This window comes from Moschus berezovskii, chromosome 1 (assembly GCF_049115385.1).
Source record: "Moschus berezovskii isolate FMDL1 chromosome 1, NW_MosBer_1.0, whole genome shotgun sequence".
Classification (NCBI taxonomy): domain Eukaryota; kingdom Metazoa; phylum Chordata; class Mammalia; order Artiodactyla; family Moschidae; genus Moschus; species Moschus berezovskii.
The window spans coordinates 24945640-24965456 of NC_142460.1; the positions used below are offsets into that span (position 1 = coordinate 24945640).

At 39.4% G+C, this 19817-nt stretch overlaps 1 protein-coding gene across 2 annotated transcripts in view; it reads right to left on the reverse strand.

The window, feature by feature from the left end:
- Positions 1 to 3375: 3375 nt before the first annotated feature.
- The window catches only part of BACH1 (BTB domain and CNC homolog 1), a 151512-nt gene continuing 135070 nt past the window's right edge, over positions 3376 to 19817 (reverse strand). Inside the window, exon 7 of one of the 2 annotated variants that reach the window (XR_016037332.1) lies at positions 3376 to 3871. Coding sequence is in view for 1 of the 2 variants with exons in the window: in XM_055421628.2 (XP_055277603.2) it covers positions 3864 to 3871 (8 nt within the window). In the remaining variant the exon portion in view is untranslated. The remainder of the gene's footprint in view (positions 3872 to 19817) is intronic. The other variant, XM_055421628.2, reaches the window with a different exon arrangement.

The window sequence follows — 19817 nt, forward strand, 5'->3', positions numbered from 1 at the left end:
TGACCATGTTTTATATCTTTGTAAAGATGGTTGAGCTGTCAATGTCACTGACAATGTGTCCTTAGCATGTGTCCACTGCCTTAGCAGTAACACTGAGCATCGGGGAGCTGAGGAGGACCATTCAGCAGCTTCCCACACCCCCAGGCTGGAGGCAGATATTTATCTGAAATATATTTCTGAATCATAAGCTTTGATAAGAGGGAAAGTTAAGAATCTGTGACAGAATCAGGGCCTTGGCATCGGATGGGACCATCAATGGGGCCATTATGGCACTCAGTAAAAAAAAAAAAAAAAAAAATGAGGCTTCCCCAGCAGATCAGTGGATAAAGAGTCTGTCTGCAATGCAGGAGACACAGGAGATGTGGGTTCGATCCCTGGGTTGGGAGGATCCCCTGGAGAAGGAAACAGCAACCCACTTCAGTATTCTTGCCTGAAAAATTCCATGGACAGTGGAGCCAAAGTGTCACAAAGAATCAGACATGATCTAGCCACTAAGTAAGCACAATACTAAAAATAATTATTAGCTACATCATAACAAATTTGTGATTCTCTTCTCCTCTAGGAAAACTAAGAAAGATGTTGTCTATTTCCTTTGAAATATTGTACAGCTTGCATTGTGTGGTGTGATGAAAAGATCATTTAACCAAATGCCAGGAAACTTGAACTTACAGTTCAATATATTTGATTATCTATAGATGTCATAGGTGACACGTAGATTAAATTTAAAAATGCATGTGTGGTGAGTTTAGATGCTCTATTCTGTGATATTGCTGCTCAGCATCCATCTGGTTCAACCGACAGGGACTTAGATGAATACCAGCCCCAAATGCAAGTACATGTCCTCGACGGCAGCCTGGTGAGCCACGAGCGAAGGTAAGCTCCTAAAATAGCTCCCCAACAGCCCTTGTTCAACAGCCTCCCCTGCCTCTCACATGGCCTTCCTCTTGTGTGCCCCTTGGGTAAGACCCCAGAGGAGTGTACCAAGAGGCTGTTCTTTCCTTTGCATTGATCACTTTGGCCTTCCCCTAGGAACTCCAAAGCACTCCATTCATAGACCCTAATAGAGGCACGTGCCCCTGGTCCTATCTCTCTCTCTCTGCACTCTGCCTTGATCTCTCTCCCACCTTGCTGGACCCTTGAGACACCTTCCTCCAGGACCTGTGAGTAATGAACTTCTCTATTTTAATTTCTCTTGTGATTTGTTGTTGAACTGGGGTTCACCTTTCCAACGCCCTGTGCTCCACTCAAGAAATGTTTGGGTAACAAAGTCACAAGGATAGGATTATTTCAATGGATGCCCCCCAAGTCTAAGAAATTTCAACACCATATACAAAAATTTCAAAGTAACAACAGGAAAACACCTTATTGTAATCATTTATATGAAATCTAAAGTTGAAGCATATGTGACATTCATTTTAAAAACCTGGAAATATCAGGACTTCCCTGGTGATCCAGTGGCTAAGACTCCACACTCCCAATGCAGGTGGCCCTGTTTCAATCCCTAGTCAGGGAGCTAGATCCCACAACCTTCAATTAAGAATTCACATGACGCACCTAAAGATTCCGCATGCCACAGGTGAGACCTGGTGCAGCCAAATAAATAAAAAATGTATTTTAAAACAGGGGAATATCAACATCTTAGAAGATTCAGGGTTGTAAAAACAGAAATGCAAAAAGGAGGATTTGTTATAGTAAAAGCTAAAATCTAAAAGAGAAACTGGCCCCCATAATAAGCTGAAAGGTATGGAGCAGTTTCTGTTTCTGTCTTTCTGAGACTGGATGTTGTCTTGGATTGTTTTTAGTGGTTGCAATGCATGTGTATGTGTGTGTTTGTGTGAACATCCCGGAGTCAGGACAGCCAGTTCCTGCTCCTGGGGTTTACAGGAGGCTTGGGGTTGCCATAGTGTCAACTCCAGCTTCCATAGTACTTATCCCATGACTCCCTTAGAATATCATCTAATTCCCAGTCCTTGGTGATCATGGACTGATCAATGAACTAGAACTAAGTCTGCAAGTAGAACAGTTAGGAAGGGAGGTTGAACAGACAGGTAAACTAATCAATGTCTCTTCTACAGTTGTTTTTGTAATATAAGGTTTGAATAAGAAATAAAAATTATATTGGAAACTGAAGAGACATTATGCACAATTAGAATACTTATATAACTAAAAGAGCCAAATGAATCTATTAGAAATAAATGATCAACTAGAAATAATAAAAGTGAAATAATAATAATATAATAAAAATAATAAAAAATAATAATAGAAATGGAAAGATAGTACATCTAAAAATTTCATAGAAGTTTTGTATTCCATAACAGGTAGCTAAAACACAATCATAAAGGAGATTATTTCTCAATAATAATAAAATTATAAAATATTAATGAAAAAGTTTAATGAAAGCTACACAGAACTGTACAATGAAAGAATGTCAAATAGAAAATACAAAGAAAAACTTTGCTAATAAAAAGTTATGACGTAGACCTCAATAAAGAGATTAATATTTTCTCCAAGTTAATTTAAATGGGTATTATAATCTCATTCACATTTCCAATTGGGAGTGGCAGGAAAATAACAAAAAACTTCTAAAATTGATTCTGAAAAAAAAAAACATTTAAAGTAATTGGAATATTAAAGAAATATTTTTAAAAAGGAATCATCACAGGTATTTTAAATACAGGAAAAGCAAAGTATTACTTTAGGAGAACTGAGTTTTATCAGATATGAAACCTTATAGGGACTTCCCTGGTGGTCCATTGGGTAAGAATCCACCTTCCAGTTCAGGGACACAGGTTCCATCCCCGGTTCAGGAAGATCTCACACGACATGGAGCAACTAAGCCTGTGCGGTGCAGCTACTGGGTCTCCCTGCTCTGGAGCCCCTGCATCACAGCTGGAGAGTCCGTGTGCCAAAATGAAAGATCTCTGCTGCCGCGACGAAGACCCAGCACAGCAAAATAAATAAATAAATAAATATTTTTTTAAAAACCTTACAAAACATCGATAATAAAAATGCAGCTGTCATAAGACTGGAAAAAAGGATGAATAGAACAAAACAGATAAATCAGAAATTGCAGCAGCACTATATTAAAAACGCATTGGTTAAAATAAAAATTATAAATAAATTATATTGATAAAATATACCAATTTTAAAAGAAATTAAGTTGTATATTTACCTTTTATCATCCCCTAAATAAAGGCTAGGTCCATAAAAGAATCATTTTTAGCAAATTGATAAATATTATAATAATTAATATATCTATTTTACCTGCAGAGGAACGATTATTTTTTTGTTTATTTTATCTTTTTAATAAGAGGAAAATTGCTTTACAATGTACAATAACTTTCTAAGTCAAAGTACCAAGTAAAATCACAAAGAAAAAATTGTGAAATTTATGTTTGCAAAATTTTAAACTTTTATCTTAAAAAATTTACCAAAAACAGAAAACCTCAACTGAAAAGGAAAAAGAGATAGAAGCAATATTGATATCAAATATGCAAAATATTTCTTTCTATGGCAAATCCTGTTCAGTTGCTCAGTTATCTCTGACTCTTGACCCCATGAACTACAGCATGCCAAGCTTCCCTGTTCTGCACTATCTCCTGGGATTTGCTCAAAGTCATGTCCATTGAGTCAATGATGCTATCAACCATCTCATCCTCTGTTGCCCCTTTCTTCTCCTGTCCTCAATCTTTCCCAGCATCAGGGTCTTTTCAAATGAGTCGGCTCTTGGCATCAGGTGGCCAAAGGATTGGAACTTCAGTTTCAGCATCAGACCTTCCAATGAATATTCAGGGTTGATTTCCTTTGATGTTGACTGATTTTATTTCCTTGCTGTCCAAGGGACTTCTACAGCATTTAATCTCTCACCAAACTGTACAAGAATAACAATAATACTATTAAAATTGAAATAGGCAGCAATTTATACAAGAAAAAAATACAAATACATTTAAACAGGTGGAAATATGCTCTTTCTCACTAAATATCAAAGATATGCACATTGAAGCAAATTTGAATACTATCATGCAGCTACAAGCTAGAAAACATTTTTGGTAATAGTGTAACTGGTATAACTGATTTAAATGGCAACATCACAAAACGAACACCAAGGGTCATAAACTTATTTTTTCCATTCTTACTACATCCATAAGACAATAAAATGAATATAAACTTTGAATTCAATTAGGCATGGGCTCCATTTCTGATATTAAATTTCAGACTCACCTTCTTTATTGACTAAGAGATGATAACAGTAACTACCGCTAAGATTTCCATGAAGATTATACATGATAATGATGCCCATAAATACCTAGGAGTGCATACATACAAAATAGGTTTTAATACCTGTGCTTTCTCTCCCCTTCCTGCTGTCCCCACAAAAGATATACATGAGCAGATACACACCTAAACATGAAAAACACATGATAAGAATGTAAATTGGTACAGCCACTGTAGAAAACAGTGTGGAGTTTCCTTAAAACACTAAAAATAAAACTACCATATGATCCAGCAATTCCACTCTTGAGCATATATCCGAAGAAAACAACATTAGTTTGAGAAGATACAAGCACTCCAATATTCATAAAAACTTACTTACAATTGCCAAGATATGGAGGCAATCCAAGTGTCCATCAATGAATGAACTGACAAATAAGACATTGTATATATATGTATCAGAGAAGGAAATGGTAACCCACTCCAGTATTCTTTTTTGTTTTTAATTTTTATTCTTTTTTTGGGGGGGGCTAATTACTTTACAATATTGTATTGGTTTTGCCATACATTGACACGAATCCGCCCCAGGTGTACATGTGTTCCCCATCCTGAACCCCCCCTCCCACCTCCCTCCCCGTATCATCCCTCTGGGTCATCCCCCTGCACCAGCCCCAAGCATCCTGTATCATGCATCAAACCTGGACTGGCGATTCATTTCACATATGATAATATACATGTTTCAATGCCATTCTCCCAAATCATCCCACCCTGGCCCTCTCCCACAGAGTCCCAAAGACTGTTCTATACATCTGTGTCTCTTTTGCTGTCTCGCATACAGGGTTATTGTTACCTTCTTTCTAAATTCCATATATATGCGTCAGTATACTGTATTGGTGTTTTTCTTTCTGGCTTACTTCACTCTGTATAATAGGCTCCAGTTTCATCCACCTCATTAGAACTGATTCAAACGCATTCTTTTCAATGGCTGAGTAATACTCCATTGTGTATATGTACCACAGCTTTCTTATCCATTTGTCTGCTGATGGACATCTAGGTTGCTTCCATGTCCTGGCTATTATAAACAGTGCTGCGATGAACATTGGGGTACACGTGTCTCTTTCAATTCTGGTTTCCTTGGTGTGTATGCCCAGCAGTGGGATTGCTGGGTCGTATGGCAGTTCTATTTCCAGTTTTTTAAGGAATCTCCACATTGTTCTCCATAGTGGCTGTACTAGTTTGCATTCCCACCAACAGTGTAAGAGGGTTCCCTTTTCTCCACACCCTTTCCAGCATTTATTGCTTTTGGATAGCAGCCATTCTGACTGGCATGAAATGGTACCTCATTGTGGTTTTTATTTGCATTTCTCTGATAATGAGTGATGTTGAGCATCTTTTCATGTGTTTGTCAACCATCTGTATGTCTTCTTTGGAGAAATGTCTGTTTAGTTCTTTGGCCCATTTTTTGATTGGGTCATTTATTTTTCTGGAATTGAACTGCAGGAGTTGCTTGTATATTTTTTAGATTAATTTTTTTAATCAACCTTGTCAGTTGCTTCATTTGCTATTATTTTCTCCCATTCTGAAGGTTGTCTTTTCACCTTGCTTACAGTTTCCTTTGTTGTGCAGAAGCTTTTAATTTTAATTAGGTCCCATTTGTTTATTTTTGCTTTTACTTCTAATATTCTGGGAGGAGGGTCATGGAGGATCCTGCTGTGATTTATGTCAGAGAATGTTTTGCCTATGTTTTCCTTGAGGAGTTTTATAGTTTCTGGCCTTGCGTTTAGATCTTTAATCCATTTTGAATTTATTTTTGTGTATGGTGTTACGGAGTGTTCTAGTTTCATTCTTTTACAAGTGGTTGACCAGTTTTCCCAGCACCACTTGTTAAAGAGATTGTCTTTTCTCTATTGTATATTCTTGCCTCCTGCGTCAAAGATAAGGTGTCCATAGGTGCATGGATTTACCTCTGGGCTTTCTATTTTGTTCCACTGATCTATATTTCTGTCTTTATGCCAGTATCATACTGTCTTGAAGACCGTGGCTTTGTAGTAGAGCCTAAAGTCCGGCATGTTGATTCCTCCAGTTCCATTCTTCTTTCTCAAGATTGCTTTGGCTATTCGAGGTTTTCTGTATTTCCATACAAATTGTGAAATTATTTGTTCTAGCTCTGTGAAAAATACCGTTGGTAGCTTGATAGGGATTGCATTGAATCTATAGATTGCTTTGAGTAGTATACTCATTTTCACTATATTGATTCTTCCAATCCATGAACACGGTATATTTCTCCATCTATTAGTGACCTCTTTGATTTCTTTCACCAGCGTTTTATAATTTTCTATATATAGGTCTTTTGTTTCTTTAGATCACTCCAGTATTCTTGCCTGGAAAATCCTATGAACAGAGGAACCTGGTGGGCTACAGTCCATGGGGTCACAAAGAGTTAGTCATGGCTTAGTGACTAAACAACAACAAATATGTGTGTACATACACAGTGTAATACTACTCAGCCATAAAAAATAAAATTTTTCCATTTGAACCAACATGGTTGAACCTAGAGAATACTATGCCTAGTGAAATAAATCAGACACAGACAAATACTGTATTTGTCACTTATATGTGGAATCTAAAAAATAAAACAAATCAGTAAATGTAAAAAAGAAGAAACAGACTCACAGATAAAAGGAACAAACTAGTGGTTACCAGTGGAGAGAAGGAAGATGGGAGGGACAAGACAGGGGTGGGAGATTAAGAGATACTAACTGCTATGGATAAAGTAAATAAGCTGCAAGGGTATATTGTATGGTATAGGAAATACAGCCAAAATTGTAATTGGACTACAACCTTTAAAAACTGTGAATCATTATCTTGTACACCTGAAATTTATTTAATACTGTAAATCAACTTTTCCTAAATAAAAATAGACACAGATGATCAGATACATACATAAATCTGAACACCTATGCACATGTATAAATACACACATGAAAAAATTTAGTTTAAGGAAATAATTTAACCAAAGCCTAGCACCATTGAGATCTGAAGGGAAATGGTAGGTCATTCCTAAACCGTTAAAAGGGCTTGGGAGTTCTCCAGCTACAAACTTGTCAGTATGAGGAAGGCAGGACCCAAAGGGACACAAAAGAAGACAGCATGGGGTAGAATCAAGGACCAGCCCAACCTAGCCCTTACTAATTGCCAAGGGCAACCAACCTCCCTCCATACACCTGAATTCCAGCTCAGGAAGATAAACTGCTCATAAACTGCTGAAAAATCACTTCACAATAGAGTCATGGTAATTGCTTGGAAGTATTTAATTCATCCAAGGGGTCTTGGCTTTAAACTGCACAGTTAGGTAATATTTTTTCCCTACTAACTAGAAGATGAGCTCTCCAGGGGAGATACAGATCAGTTGCAGAAAATAGAATTATTTTCCTCTGCACATCACAATTGCAATGTGTGCAAAAATTTGTAGATGTTGCATGTGAAAACCCAAAAAAAAAAAAAAAAAACTAATGGACAAGCTGATTTCATATATTCTTATTATTAGACATTAATTCTTATTGTTAGTAACTGTTATTATTCTTGAAATGGCAGCAAAAGATTATTTATTTCTAGAGGTCCTAACTTATAATCTTCTATTATACGTGAAACCAGGTGTCGAAGAGTCACATGGATCCATACATGATGGACAGTCTCTCTCTGCTTACACAGGCCTTTGGTAAACACAGATTCTAGTTCTGAATCTACTGCCGCTGTTTTTCCAGCCTCTATTGTTGCCTTCAGTTTGTTCCCCTGTTTTCTAATTGCTCACTTGTTTCCTCATCCTATTTATAGCTCTATTTTTTTCCCTTCACTGTTGGAATGATTTCCAGCTGCAACACTCTTTCAAATGTTTCTGAGGGAAAAAAAGAAATCTCATCTTACACAGAAATAGCCAACCTCAAAATGATTCATTTTATTGTCCAGGCCTTTTTACGATTAAAAGACCTTTTCATATTATTCATGAGTCTAAACTGATTCATCCATATAATTTAGATTTTTAAGCTTTTAGGTTAAGGACTACAATTTCCTAATGACATTTTCAGTGCTAGGTAGAAAGTCTGCACTGAAATTGATGTTTTTTCCCTTAAAAAAAGAAATGTTAGCACTTACTCCACCTTTTAACTTAGGCTGCAGAACTAAAGAAATAGGTTTAGACTCTGTAAGGTGGGAAGGATTCTTAATAACTGCCTGAAGCGACTCACTATAATAGGAAGCAGGCTTTGGTGCTAATGGATTTCTGTTTAATGAAATCACACATGTATGCAAATTTGATACAGGGAAACCATTATTTGTGGGTGCATTACTTTTGAAAACTTTCTTGTTTTGTTCATTCTAAAATGAATATATGCTCATTATGGAAAATAGAAAAGAGAAAAAAAATCAACCATACTCTCACTATACAAAATACTATCAGTATTAACACCTGATGACTTGATTTTATTTTTTTGTGGCTCTAAATGGAATTTGGGGTTTTGTTTTTTCCTTTGTGGTTTCATATAATCGTGTTTATTTTTATATATTAAACTTCACATATATATATAAGTATATACATATATGCAATATATCAAATTGCCAACATCCGCTAGATCACCAAAAAAGCAAGAGAGTTCCAGAAAAACATCTACTTTTGCTTTATTGACTATGTCAAAGTCTTTTACTGTGTGGATCACAACAAACTGTGGAAAATTCTTCAAGAGATGGGAATACCAGACCACTTTGTGAGCATGCTCACAAGACAGGGCACATACAGAGAATGGCAAGAGGTTCTATTGGGCTAAAAATGAAGTCATAAGAGATGTTTCTGAAGAAATCAGCAGGGATCCACCAAGAAGGGCATGAAAACTAATTAAACTAACTGTGAGTTAACACCCTGGATTAACATCAATCTGGTTTAATCATTCATACTACTAGCCTAAGGGTTAAGTGAGATAATATCTGGTACTCGGGTATTTTCAACAGGACATGAACCCTGAACTACCAGATGTTCACATTGGTTTTAGAAAAGGCAGAGGCACCAGAGATCAAATTGCCAACATCTGTTGGATCATTGAAAAAGCAAGAAAGTTCCAGAAAAACATCTATTTCTGCTTTATTGACTATGCCAAAGACTTTGACTGTGTGGATCACAACAAACTGTGGAAAATTCTTCAAGAGATGGGAATACCAGACCACCTGACCTGCTTCTTGAGAAATCTGTATGCAGGTCATGAAGAACACTTAGAACTGGACATGGAACAACAGACTGGTTCCAAATTGGGAAAAGAGTACATCAAGGCAGTATAATGTCACCCTGATTATTTAACTTATATGCAGAGTACATCATGTGAAATGCTGGGCTGGATGAAGCACAGGCTGGAATCAAGATTGCCAGGAGAAATATCAATAACCTCAGATATGCAGATGACACCACCCTTATGGCAGAAAGTGAAGAGGAACTCAAAAGCCTCTTGATGAAAGTGAAAGTGGAGAGTGAAAAAGTTGGCTTGAAGCTCAGCATTCAGAAAACTAAGATCATGGCATCTGGTCCCATCACTTCATGGGAAATAGATGGGGAAACAGTGGAAATAGTGACAGATTTTATTTTGGGGGGTTCCAAAATCACTCCAGATGGTACTTCAGCTGTGAAATTAAAAGACACTTGTTCCTTGGAAGTAAAGCTATGACCAACCTAGACAGCATAGTAAAAAGCAGAGACATTACTGTGCCAACAAAGGTCCATCTAATCAAAGCTACAATTTTTCCAGTAGTCATGTGTGGATATGAGAGTTGAACTATAAAGCAAGCTGAGCGCTAAAGAATTGATGCTTTTGAACTGTGGTGTTGGAGAAGACTCTTGAGAGTCCCTTGGACTGCAAGGAGATCCAATCAGTCCATCCTAAAGGAAATCAGTCCTGAATATTCAATGGAAGGACTGATGCTCAAGCTGAAACTCCAATACTTTGGCCACCTGATGCTAAGAGCTGACTCATTGGAAAAGACCCTGATGCTGTGAAAGATTGAAGGCAAAAGGAGAAGGGGATGACAGAAGATGAGGTGGTTGGATGGCTCACCGACTCGATTAAGATGAGTTTGAGTAAGCTCTGGGAGTTGGTGATGGACAGGGAAGCCCCGTGCTGCAGTCCATGGGGTCGCAAAGACTCGGACACAACTTAGCAACTGAATTGAACTGAATATATGCGTGTGTGTGTGTGTTTGTGTGTGTGTGTGTGTGTGTGTGTGTGTAGACATAAAATACCTTACTTTCTTTATTATGGCATGAATAATTCTCCTATTATAAATTTTTACAAAATCACCTTAAAACAGTTACATAATATCCCATTGAGTGCTAATGCTCAACCCTATTTGGCTTTTATGTGACATTTTATTGTCATCTTAATTCGCAAATAAACTCATTATTTATCCTGTTATAAAATTTAACAGTTTCTTCATTGGAGTTTATTTAGGGTTTCTCAGTCCTGGGTGTTCATTGGAAGGACTGATGCTAAAGCTGAAACTCCAATACTTTGGCCACCTCATGAGAAGAGTTGACCCACTGGAAAAGACTCTGATGCTGGGAGGGATTGGGGGCAGGAGGAGAAGGGGACGACAGAGAATGAGATGGCTGGATGGCATCACCGACTCGATGGACATGAGTTTGAGTGAATTCCGGGAGTTGGTGATGGACAGGGAGGCCTGGCATGCTGTGATTCATGGGGTCGCAGAGAGTTGGACATGACTGAGCGACTGAACTGAACTGAAGGGTTTCCCAGGTGGTACTAGAGGTAAAGGACCTGCCTGTCGATACAGGAGACTTAAGAGATGCAGATTCAGTCCCTGGGTTGGGAAGATTCCCTGGAGAAGGGCATGGCACCCCACCTTAATATTCTTGCCTGGAGAATCCCATGGGTAGAGGAGCACACACACACACGCAGGATTTCTAATAATATAATACATTGTAATATAATCCACATACTATAAATAAATGTCATATAAGTACATTAATATAATAATGTCAATATATTTAAATTTTCTCATACTATCACTTTCTCCATCCTTTTATGTATTCATAACCCTTTACTCAAGTTTTACATTTCACAGTGTTAATCAACGATTCTAGATTGCTAGATTTATAGTCCTGAGGTTACAATTTAATTCAATAGAAACTGAATTATTTATGGTCTCAAAAAGCAAGTTATTTTAAATAAAATCAATGATAAATTTCCATTAAGATGCAAAGCATTTGGTGTAAAGTAGAAGATTCTTTTGTAATTCATAAGTCCCATGCTGCTGCTGCTGCTGCTAAGTCGCTTCAGTTGTGTCCAACTCTGTGCGACCCCATAGATGGCAGCCCACATCCCGGGATTCTCCAGGCAAGAACACTGGAGTGGGCTGCATTTCCTTCTCCAGTGCATGAAAGGAAAAGTGAAAGTAAAGTCGCTCAGTCATGTCCAAGTCTAGCAACCCCATGGACTACCAGGCTACCTCCGTCCATGGGATTTTCCAGGCGAGAGTACTGGAGTGGGTTGCCATTGCCTTCTCCAGCATAAGTCCCATGCTGCTAAGTCACTTCAGTCGTGTCCGACTCTGTGTGACCCCATAGATGGAAGCCCACCAGGCTCCCTCGTTCCTGGGATTCTCCAGGCAAGAACACTAGAGTGGGTTGCCATTTCCTTCTCCAATAAGTCCCATACTTAGTGCTTAAAATGAACCCCATTGTGATATAGCATGTAAAATGCCATTTATCAGAGCTATAAATAAATTCTTAAAATTAAAAGTACAGCTTCAAAGTCTTTCTTGAACACTTTGATTCTAACTAATCGGCATCCTTACTATGTATTAGATTATAAAAATTGCAGTGGTGGAAGCTTGTGAAAAATACTCCTGTTTCAACTTACTATGAATTGTAACATACATAAAATGTACAGTGTACCTATTTTGTCAAAATTGGTTTTAATGTTCTTGATATCAGTTGTAATTTATAATAGGAAGCAAATATTCTGGCAGCACCAGGGTATGGGCCAAAACTAAATTTTTTGAAAGAACACACCTTTTAGATAAGCCAGAAAATATATTTGGTAAATGTTGTAAATGGTGCAGAAGGTTGTCATTAGAAAATAATTTTAAAGACACAAAAAGTCACAGAAGGGAACTAGTCTAGCTGGATAGAAGAATTTGCAGAATACAAATTTAATATTCTGTATTTTAGGGAAGTTTGTGGGAAGATCTTGGAAAGGTTGTGTGGCAGAATATTAAGACACAACCCTCCTGTCTTCCATTTTCACCTGAGACCCAAATAGAGAACATTCCCTGCCAAGTATCCTTATGATTTTAAAGGGATATCTGTGAAAGACTTGCCATAGCATAACTAAAACCAGTTTTAACAGCTTTGCCAAATACCACCACCCCCCACACTAGGGTATATAAGAGAAAACCAAAAGGAGAGAGATACAAAGAACATCTTTAAACAGAAAGCTTTGCCATTATTTGAGCTTTTGTTCATTGGGATTGATTAACAGGAATGGAGTTATTAGTTCAAAAAAAGAACTATTGGAAAGATGAACCTCATAAGGACCTTGGAGAGACCAGAGATGGAAGACAGCCTCACATGTCCTAGGCCATGGTACTTACCCTCCCGCCTACAGAGGGGGGAGGCATACCTCCTTCTGCCAGAGAAAGGGAATATGGCATAAGAGAGTCATGCAGAGGACACGTGTTCCTCAAACTCAGAGAGAACCTAACGGAGAGAGAGATGCCACACTGCCTGCCAGGAGGCAGAACCAAAAGGCAGGATCTTATTGGAAGTAGCCTGTGTGTCTCCATCATTTTTGGATAGTGATAAAATGTGCAAAGAACCGCCTCATTGAAAAAGACCCTGATACTGGGAAAGATTGAAGGCAGGAGGAGAAGGGGACGACAGAGGATGAGATGGTTGGATGCCATCACCAATGTGATGGACATGAGTTTGAGTAGGCTCCGGGAGTTGGTGATGGACAGGGAGGCCTGGTGTGCTGCAGTCCATGGGGTCGCAAAGAGTCAGACAGGACTGAGCGACTGAACTGAACTGAATATATCTAGAGCTTCCCAGGTGGTAAAGAATCTGCCTGCAAAGCAGGAGACCTGGGTTCAGTCCCTGGGTCAGGAAGATTCCCTGGAGAAGAGAATAGCTACCCACTCCAGCATATTTGCCTGGAGAATCCGAAGGACAGAGGAGCCTGGGAGGCTACAGTCCACAGGGTCACGAAAGAGTCAGACACGAATGAGCGACTGACACTGTCACACTTTTCAGCAATGTCTAACACATATAGTACCTACCACTTGCCGGCACTGCTACGAAGCCTGTAACCATAATAACCCTGTACTCTGAGAACACTATGAAATAGGTGCTTTCCTAATTTCTCCATTTTCCAGTGAGAAACAAAGGCATGGAAAGGTCAAAGTCACACTGCTAATAAGTGGCAAAGCCAAAATTCAAAATCAGGAAATCTAGTTCTAGAGCTCATAAGCACTTTGTTGGGTCAGATCAAAGAATATCAAAAAAAGAGTGAGAGAAATTCAACATTTATTACAGCCTGATCAAATTATGAGCTACTGACTCACATCAATAAAGCCAAGTCACAAAGAACTGTGAACAAGTATTTTTGATTTTCCCAGCATATTAGCTCTGTAAGGACCCCCTGAGGTCACCTGGACTTAGGGTAAAAAATGGGCAGCAGACTCCAAGTGCCAGCTTTTTTTACATGAACAGTACATTGAGTAGATATTTTAATACTAAAAGTCTTCAGAGAAGTTATGGAATCTGACTAAGATTTCTTCCCAAGATGAGGGAAAAAAATGACAAAAGTTGGGTTATTTTTTTTTTGAGATGCACTGGTGAGTAAGAATAAATTTGGTTTCTCCATGCACTATGCCAACCACCGTTCTCAATAAATGAGTTAGAGAGAGAACCAGTGGGATACTGGAGCCAGCTAGCAAGAGCCATCTCTGTGTGTCTCTCCCCAAATACAAGTTCAGTGGTACCACATAGGTAGTTTGAAATCAACCGCAGTGGGAGAATTTACACCGTGGAAATTGCAAATGCCACAGGACAGATTCTTCTTCTGCTTCTAAGAGCTGGCTGCTAAACATTTACCAGCATACCACTGGAAAGAATCTCCCATTTGGAGTTGAGATGAATGTAGAAAAGTATTGACCTGGACCAAGGGCTGGAACTAGGAGTCAGCAAGAAAGAAGTGGCATTCCCAAGGATCAAGGCGAAGAGAGAAAATAATAACCTGAAAGCAAACCCAAGGGTGATCATGTTATAATGACCAACTCTGGACACACCATTTGGACTAAAGGTCAGCTTTTAAAAATAGCCTAAAGGTTGAGGAATGAATATGACAAAGAAATACAGGAAGGAGGGAGCCACACAATGCAGGGACCAACAGTGCCAGAGCTACTGGACCTGAGGCTGGTTTTGGAGCATCCTGGACTAGAACCCACTGTGTCAGGACTGCTGCTTTGGCTCCTGGCTCAGTCACTCAGCCGTGTCCGACTCTTTGCAACCCCATGGACTGTCACCCACCAGGCGCCTCTGTCCATGGGATGTTCCAGGCAAGAATACTGGAGCGGGTTGCCACTTCCTCTTCCATGGGATCTTCCCAACCCAGGGATTGAACCAGAATCTCCAGCATTGCAGGCCGATTCTTGACCCGCTGAACCATCAGGACTGGTAATCTCCAAAAGAGGCTGCCAGAGTGTATATATAAACTTGTTTCCATTTCAGTGAATTCTAGAGATTTTGTATATTATGAGATTCTTTTGCTAAGATCAGTTACCTTTTTTGATCATGTAGTCCTTAGCAATATAAACAAATAAACAATAAAAACATTGTTAGGCTTGCCTCAGATACAGCAGGGCAGGGAAAAGTTAAGGGAAATATGTGCATAAGAGGATCCTGGGGAGAAGGCTGGACAGAGGAATGTACATAACAGCAGCTCGAAAATAAATAAGCAGAACAAAATATCTGAGGAATGGGCCAGCTAGTTTCCTGGTGCATTAGCCAGCAGAAAGATTGCAAAACACTACTCATTTCTCTGAGACTCAGATCAATATCTCTCACAGGGAAGGTGTCTCTTAGAAAATATACATTCCTGCATCAGGCATCTGGTTAGCTTGTGGATTCACTACAGGGCCCTTTCTCTGCTCTTATAGCCATTTTTGAGCCCCTGAACTTTCTCTTGTTAGGCATAATTTGATGTGAAATTATAAGCCCTAACAAAATGACTTAAATCCCTTAGAAAAGACCAGAAGCTAGAGCGATGACATTTGAAGATTAAAACCTAAAATTGTCCAGAATGACTAAATAGTCCTTCACTTGTACAGAAACAAATCTTAGCATAATTGATCTTTCAGGGATCAATTTATTGCTAATCATTCTGTCAGAACCATTTTGGTTTTGCATTTCTCCAACAAAGATAAACCATCCAATTTAGACCTTCTTTCCTGTAGATGTGTATCTTGTATCGTGATGAACTGTGATAAACTGAAGATCATTATGTGTCCTGTTGGAAGGTGATCTAATTTAACCTGTGTATTCGGTAGATGTTGTTGTTTAGTCACTAAGTCAAGTCTGACTCTTTGCAACCCCATGGCCTGTAGACCACCAGGCTTCTCTGTCCATGGGATTTCCCAGGCAAGAATACTGGAATGAGTTGCCATTTCCTCCTCCAAGCAATCTTCTGGGCCCAGGGATCAAACCTGCATCTCCAGCAGATTCTATTACCGCTGAGCCACTAGGGAAATCCTAACTCTATAACTAAGTAACTCAATAGCCAGATAAACTAAGTGACATCCCAAGATCATACAGTTCAGTAGAATTCCATTGACCTATACATCAGTTAAACATTCAATATTTGGTTAAGGCAAAAGATGATAAACTCAGAGGCACTGAATATTGGAGTAAGTGTTAGTTACCCAGTCATGCCCAACTCTTTGCGACCCCATGGACTACAGCCCACCAGACTCTTCTTTCCATGAGATTTTCCAGGCAAGGATACTGGAGTGGGTTGCCATTTCCTTCCCCAGGGGATCTTCCAGACCCAGGGATCGAACCCAGATCTCCTACACTGCAGGCAGATTCTTTATCGACTGAGCTACAAGGGGAGCCAGTACACCTTTAAGCAGTATTATATTAAAACTCACAAGATTATTTGACCCTGGGAAATAGACATAGCTTATATGAGTCTTGCTTTTATTATCAATTTTTAATGGTTTTATTATCATTTTGAATATTGGAGTAAATGCATCCTATTTTTCTATTCCTAAATTTGTCTAATGCCTCTTTGTAATGATCAATAAATGACCCTATTGAGACATAGATAGTAGATGGTGGCATGTTTATGTAATTTAAGATATAAGAGAGAGACACGTAGCTGTTACTTAATCAGTCATGGCCCCACAGCCCAGAGCCCACAAGGAGCTATCGTTACTGAGAATTAAGTTATCACACCTCAAAGCAGTGGGCTTCCCCAGTGGCTGAGCAGTAAATGATCTCCCTACTATGCAGGAGACACAGGTTCGATCCCTGGGTTTAGAAGATCCCCTGGAGGAGGAAATGGCAACCCACTCCAGTATTCTTGCCTGAGGAATCCTATGGACAGAGGAACCTTGCAGGCTATGTATGATCCATGGGGTGGCAAAGAGTTGGACATGACTGAGCAATCAAGCGCACACACACCTCTAAGCAGTATTATATTAAAACCCACAAGATTTTGTGATCCTGGGAAATAGATATAGCTTATATGAGCCTTGGTTTTATTATCATTTTGTAAAATATTGCAGAATAGGTCTTTAAGCTATCTCCCAATTGTAAATGTAATAGGAATGAAACTCAGTTGTGGAAAAAAAAATACTATCCATTCATTCTAAGCTACACATTTTTTAAATTTGTATCTTAACATCTCTGAAATTGGAAGAATTTTTACAACCAAAAGTGTCTTACCATCATTGTCACCATGTGGCTGTTATGGTGAAATGGGAAGTGAACATCCAGAGACAATGGTGGAACAAGCCTTTTTCCTGTTCTCTTTCCTATTTATTTCTTTTTTTAATTGAACATTATATTAATTTCAAGGAACACACTTTTCATAAATGCTGCATGCCCAGTGCTTTCGTAGCACAGAGGAAGGTACTGAAAAGAAACCATGAACACTGACAAGTCTGCATCAAAACGAAATTCAGAAGAGCATGACTCCAGGTGGGACAAACTACTATGAATGTGGATTAAAATTGAACTTGCTTATATTTTCCTTTTTATTTATGCATAAGGGTAGTACATGACAGAATTCTATGCCTAGAGAAATCTAGAAAAAAAATGTTTTCATCAGTATAAAGTAAAAACACCAAGAGAAATGACAGAATTAAGTCACAGTTTAGCAGCAACTTTTTTTCTTTGTGGAACACAACTAAATTTGGCATCTTAGAGTTCACAAAATATAATATCCCATTCCTTAGGTCAGGTGCATTTCAATTCCGAGCCCCTATTCTTACAGCCTGATGGCAAATGCAACCCTAGTTATTCAACAACCTCTAGCCCATGGTTTGATGTGTGTTATACTGCAAGGAGATCCAACAGTCCATTCTAAGGGAGATCAATCCTGGATGTTCATTGGAGGGACTGATGCTAAAGCTGAAACTGCAATACTTTGGCCACCTCATGCGACGAGTTGACTCACTGGAAAAGACTCTGATGCTGGGAAAGGTTGGGGGCGGGAGGAGAAGGGGGCGACGGTGAATGAGATGGCTGGATGGCATCACCAACTCTGTGGACATGAGTTTGAGTGTACTCCGGGAGTTGGTGATGGACAGGGAGGCCTGGTGTGCTGTGATTCATGGGGTCGCGGAGAGTCGGACACGACTGAGCAACTGAACTGAACTGAATCTTTGAGAAGGCTGGTAAGTCAGGTTCCTGGGGTTCTGCCTCTTTAAATACCCGCAACCAGTTATTTATTCTCAGTTCTTCCAGAACTGCATCCAGGAGCTGAGCACAGAGCTCCTCTATTCCAGAAAAACCACAGATCTCTCCTTGTACCAACATGGGAATCTCCTCAACATCATTCTTTCTCATAAAGTGATGAATTCCTCCCCTGTAGAAAGGGAGTCCAATAGGGAACACTTCTGGCTATTTCCTCCTTCTCACCTACCCTGTCCCTAAGAATTGAGAGAGAAAATTGTACTTTATTAAAGAATAACAGATAAGAAACTGACTATGCTTCCCAGGCCCTCCTTTACCCTCTCTTAGAGGGAGCTGCTCAAAGGGAGCCAACATCCTTCTACTATTCCACGATGAGTGTTTTACCAGGGCAACCCCATGGGGAGGCCTGTGCTGGTCCAACATAGCCTGGGACTGAGAGGGTAAGCCTGTCTGTTTCTTGGGTTCAGGGTCAGGACTCCACTTGTCTACACATATGTCACATCCTCAAGGTCAGCTACAATAGAAATAAAGACAATATTCGGTCTTACTACTTCCGGGTTGGACTGCAAGAAGATCAGAACAGTCAGTCCTAGAGGAAATCAACCCTGCTTAGTCATTGGAAGGATGGATGCTGAAACTGAAGCTCCAATATTTGGGCCTCCGGATGTGAAATGCTGACTCACTGGAAATGACCCTGATGTTGGGAAAGATCGAAGGCAAAAGGAGAAGGAGGTGACAGAGGAGGAGATGGTTGTATGACAGCATTGACTCGATGAACATGATTTTGAGCAAACTCTGGGAGATAGTGAAGGACAGGGAAGACTGGCGTGCTGCAGTTCATGGGGTTGCAAAGAGTCAGACATGACTGAAAAAAAACTTCATTATCATTAGCCTCAACTGGTCTTGAGCTTGGGGAAGATAAGTACACATTCCCAGGTACACATTCTCTCTGTTGAAATACTTTCCTCCTTCTCTTCCTTTTTTGATGGAATCTGATGGCCCATCAAACTCCATCAGCAGCAGCCAAAAATTTAGTCCTCTTTTCCAGAAAATGGATGATAAAGTATCTCCATGCCATCCTTCCTCTACAAGAAAGAAGATGAATTAAAACAGCTAAATTTCCACGTCAAACCAGGGGGAACTTTGTATTGTAATCTGTGATCTACCACCAGTGAGTGAATTCCATTGTCAGAACATCTCCCAGAAGTCAGAGTATTGAAAATAGAGTTCTGAGGGTTATTATTTACAAGAGAGCTATGTCTTAAGGGAAGGAATTTGGGAGGGAAAGAATCAAAGGCAGACTAAAAACCCAAGAAGGAAGATTTGAGGAAGACCTTTAGGTACCCAGAGGGCATCTAGATGGTGCCAGGAGGCTATAACATAAGGGACCAAGAAGAACATAAAAAGTGCTATTTTTCCATTACACTAACTCTGATGAGTATTTTCCTGTATGTGTGCTATAATTCAGGGTTTTCATGTGGACCCCGCCCTTTTTAGGCAGTTTTCCTCTGAAAGGTGTACTTTATGACAGCAGCAATTTCTACTGTCCTCCAATAATAACATTTATCTGCTAACCCCACGGCTCATGATAGACTGTCATGGTGGACTCTTATCGAACATATCATTATCC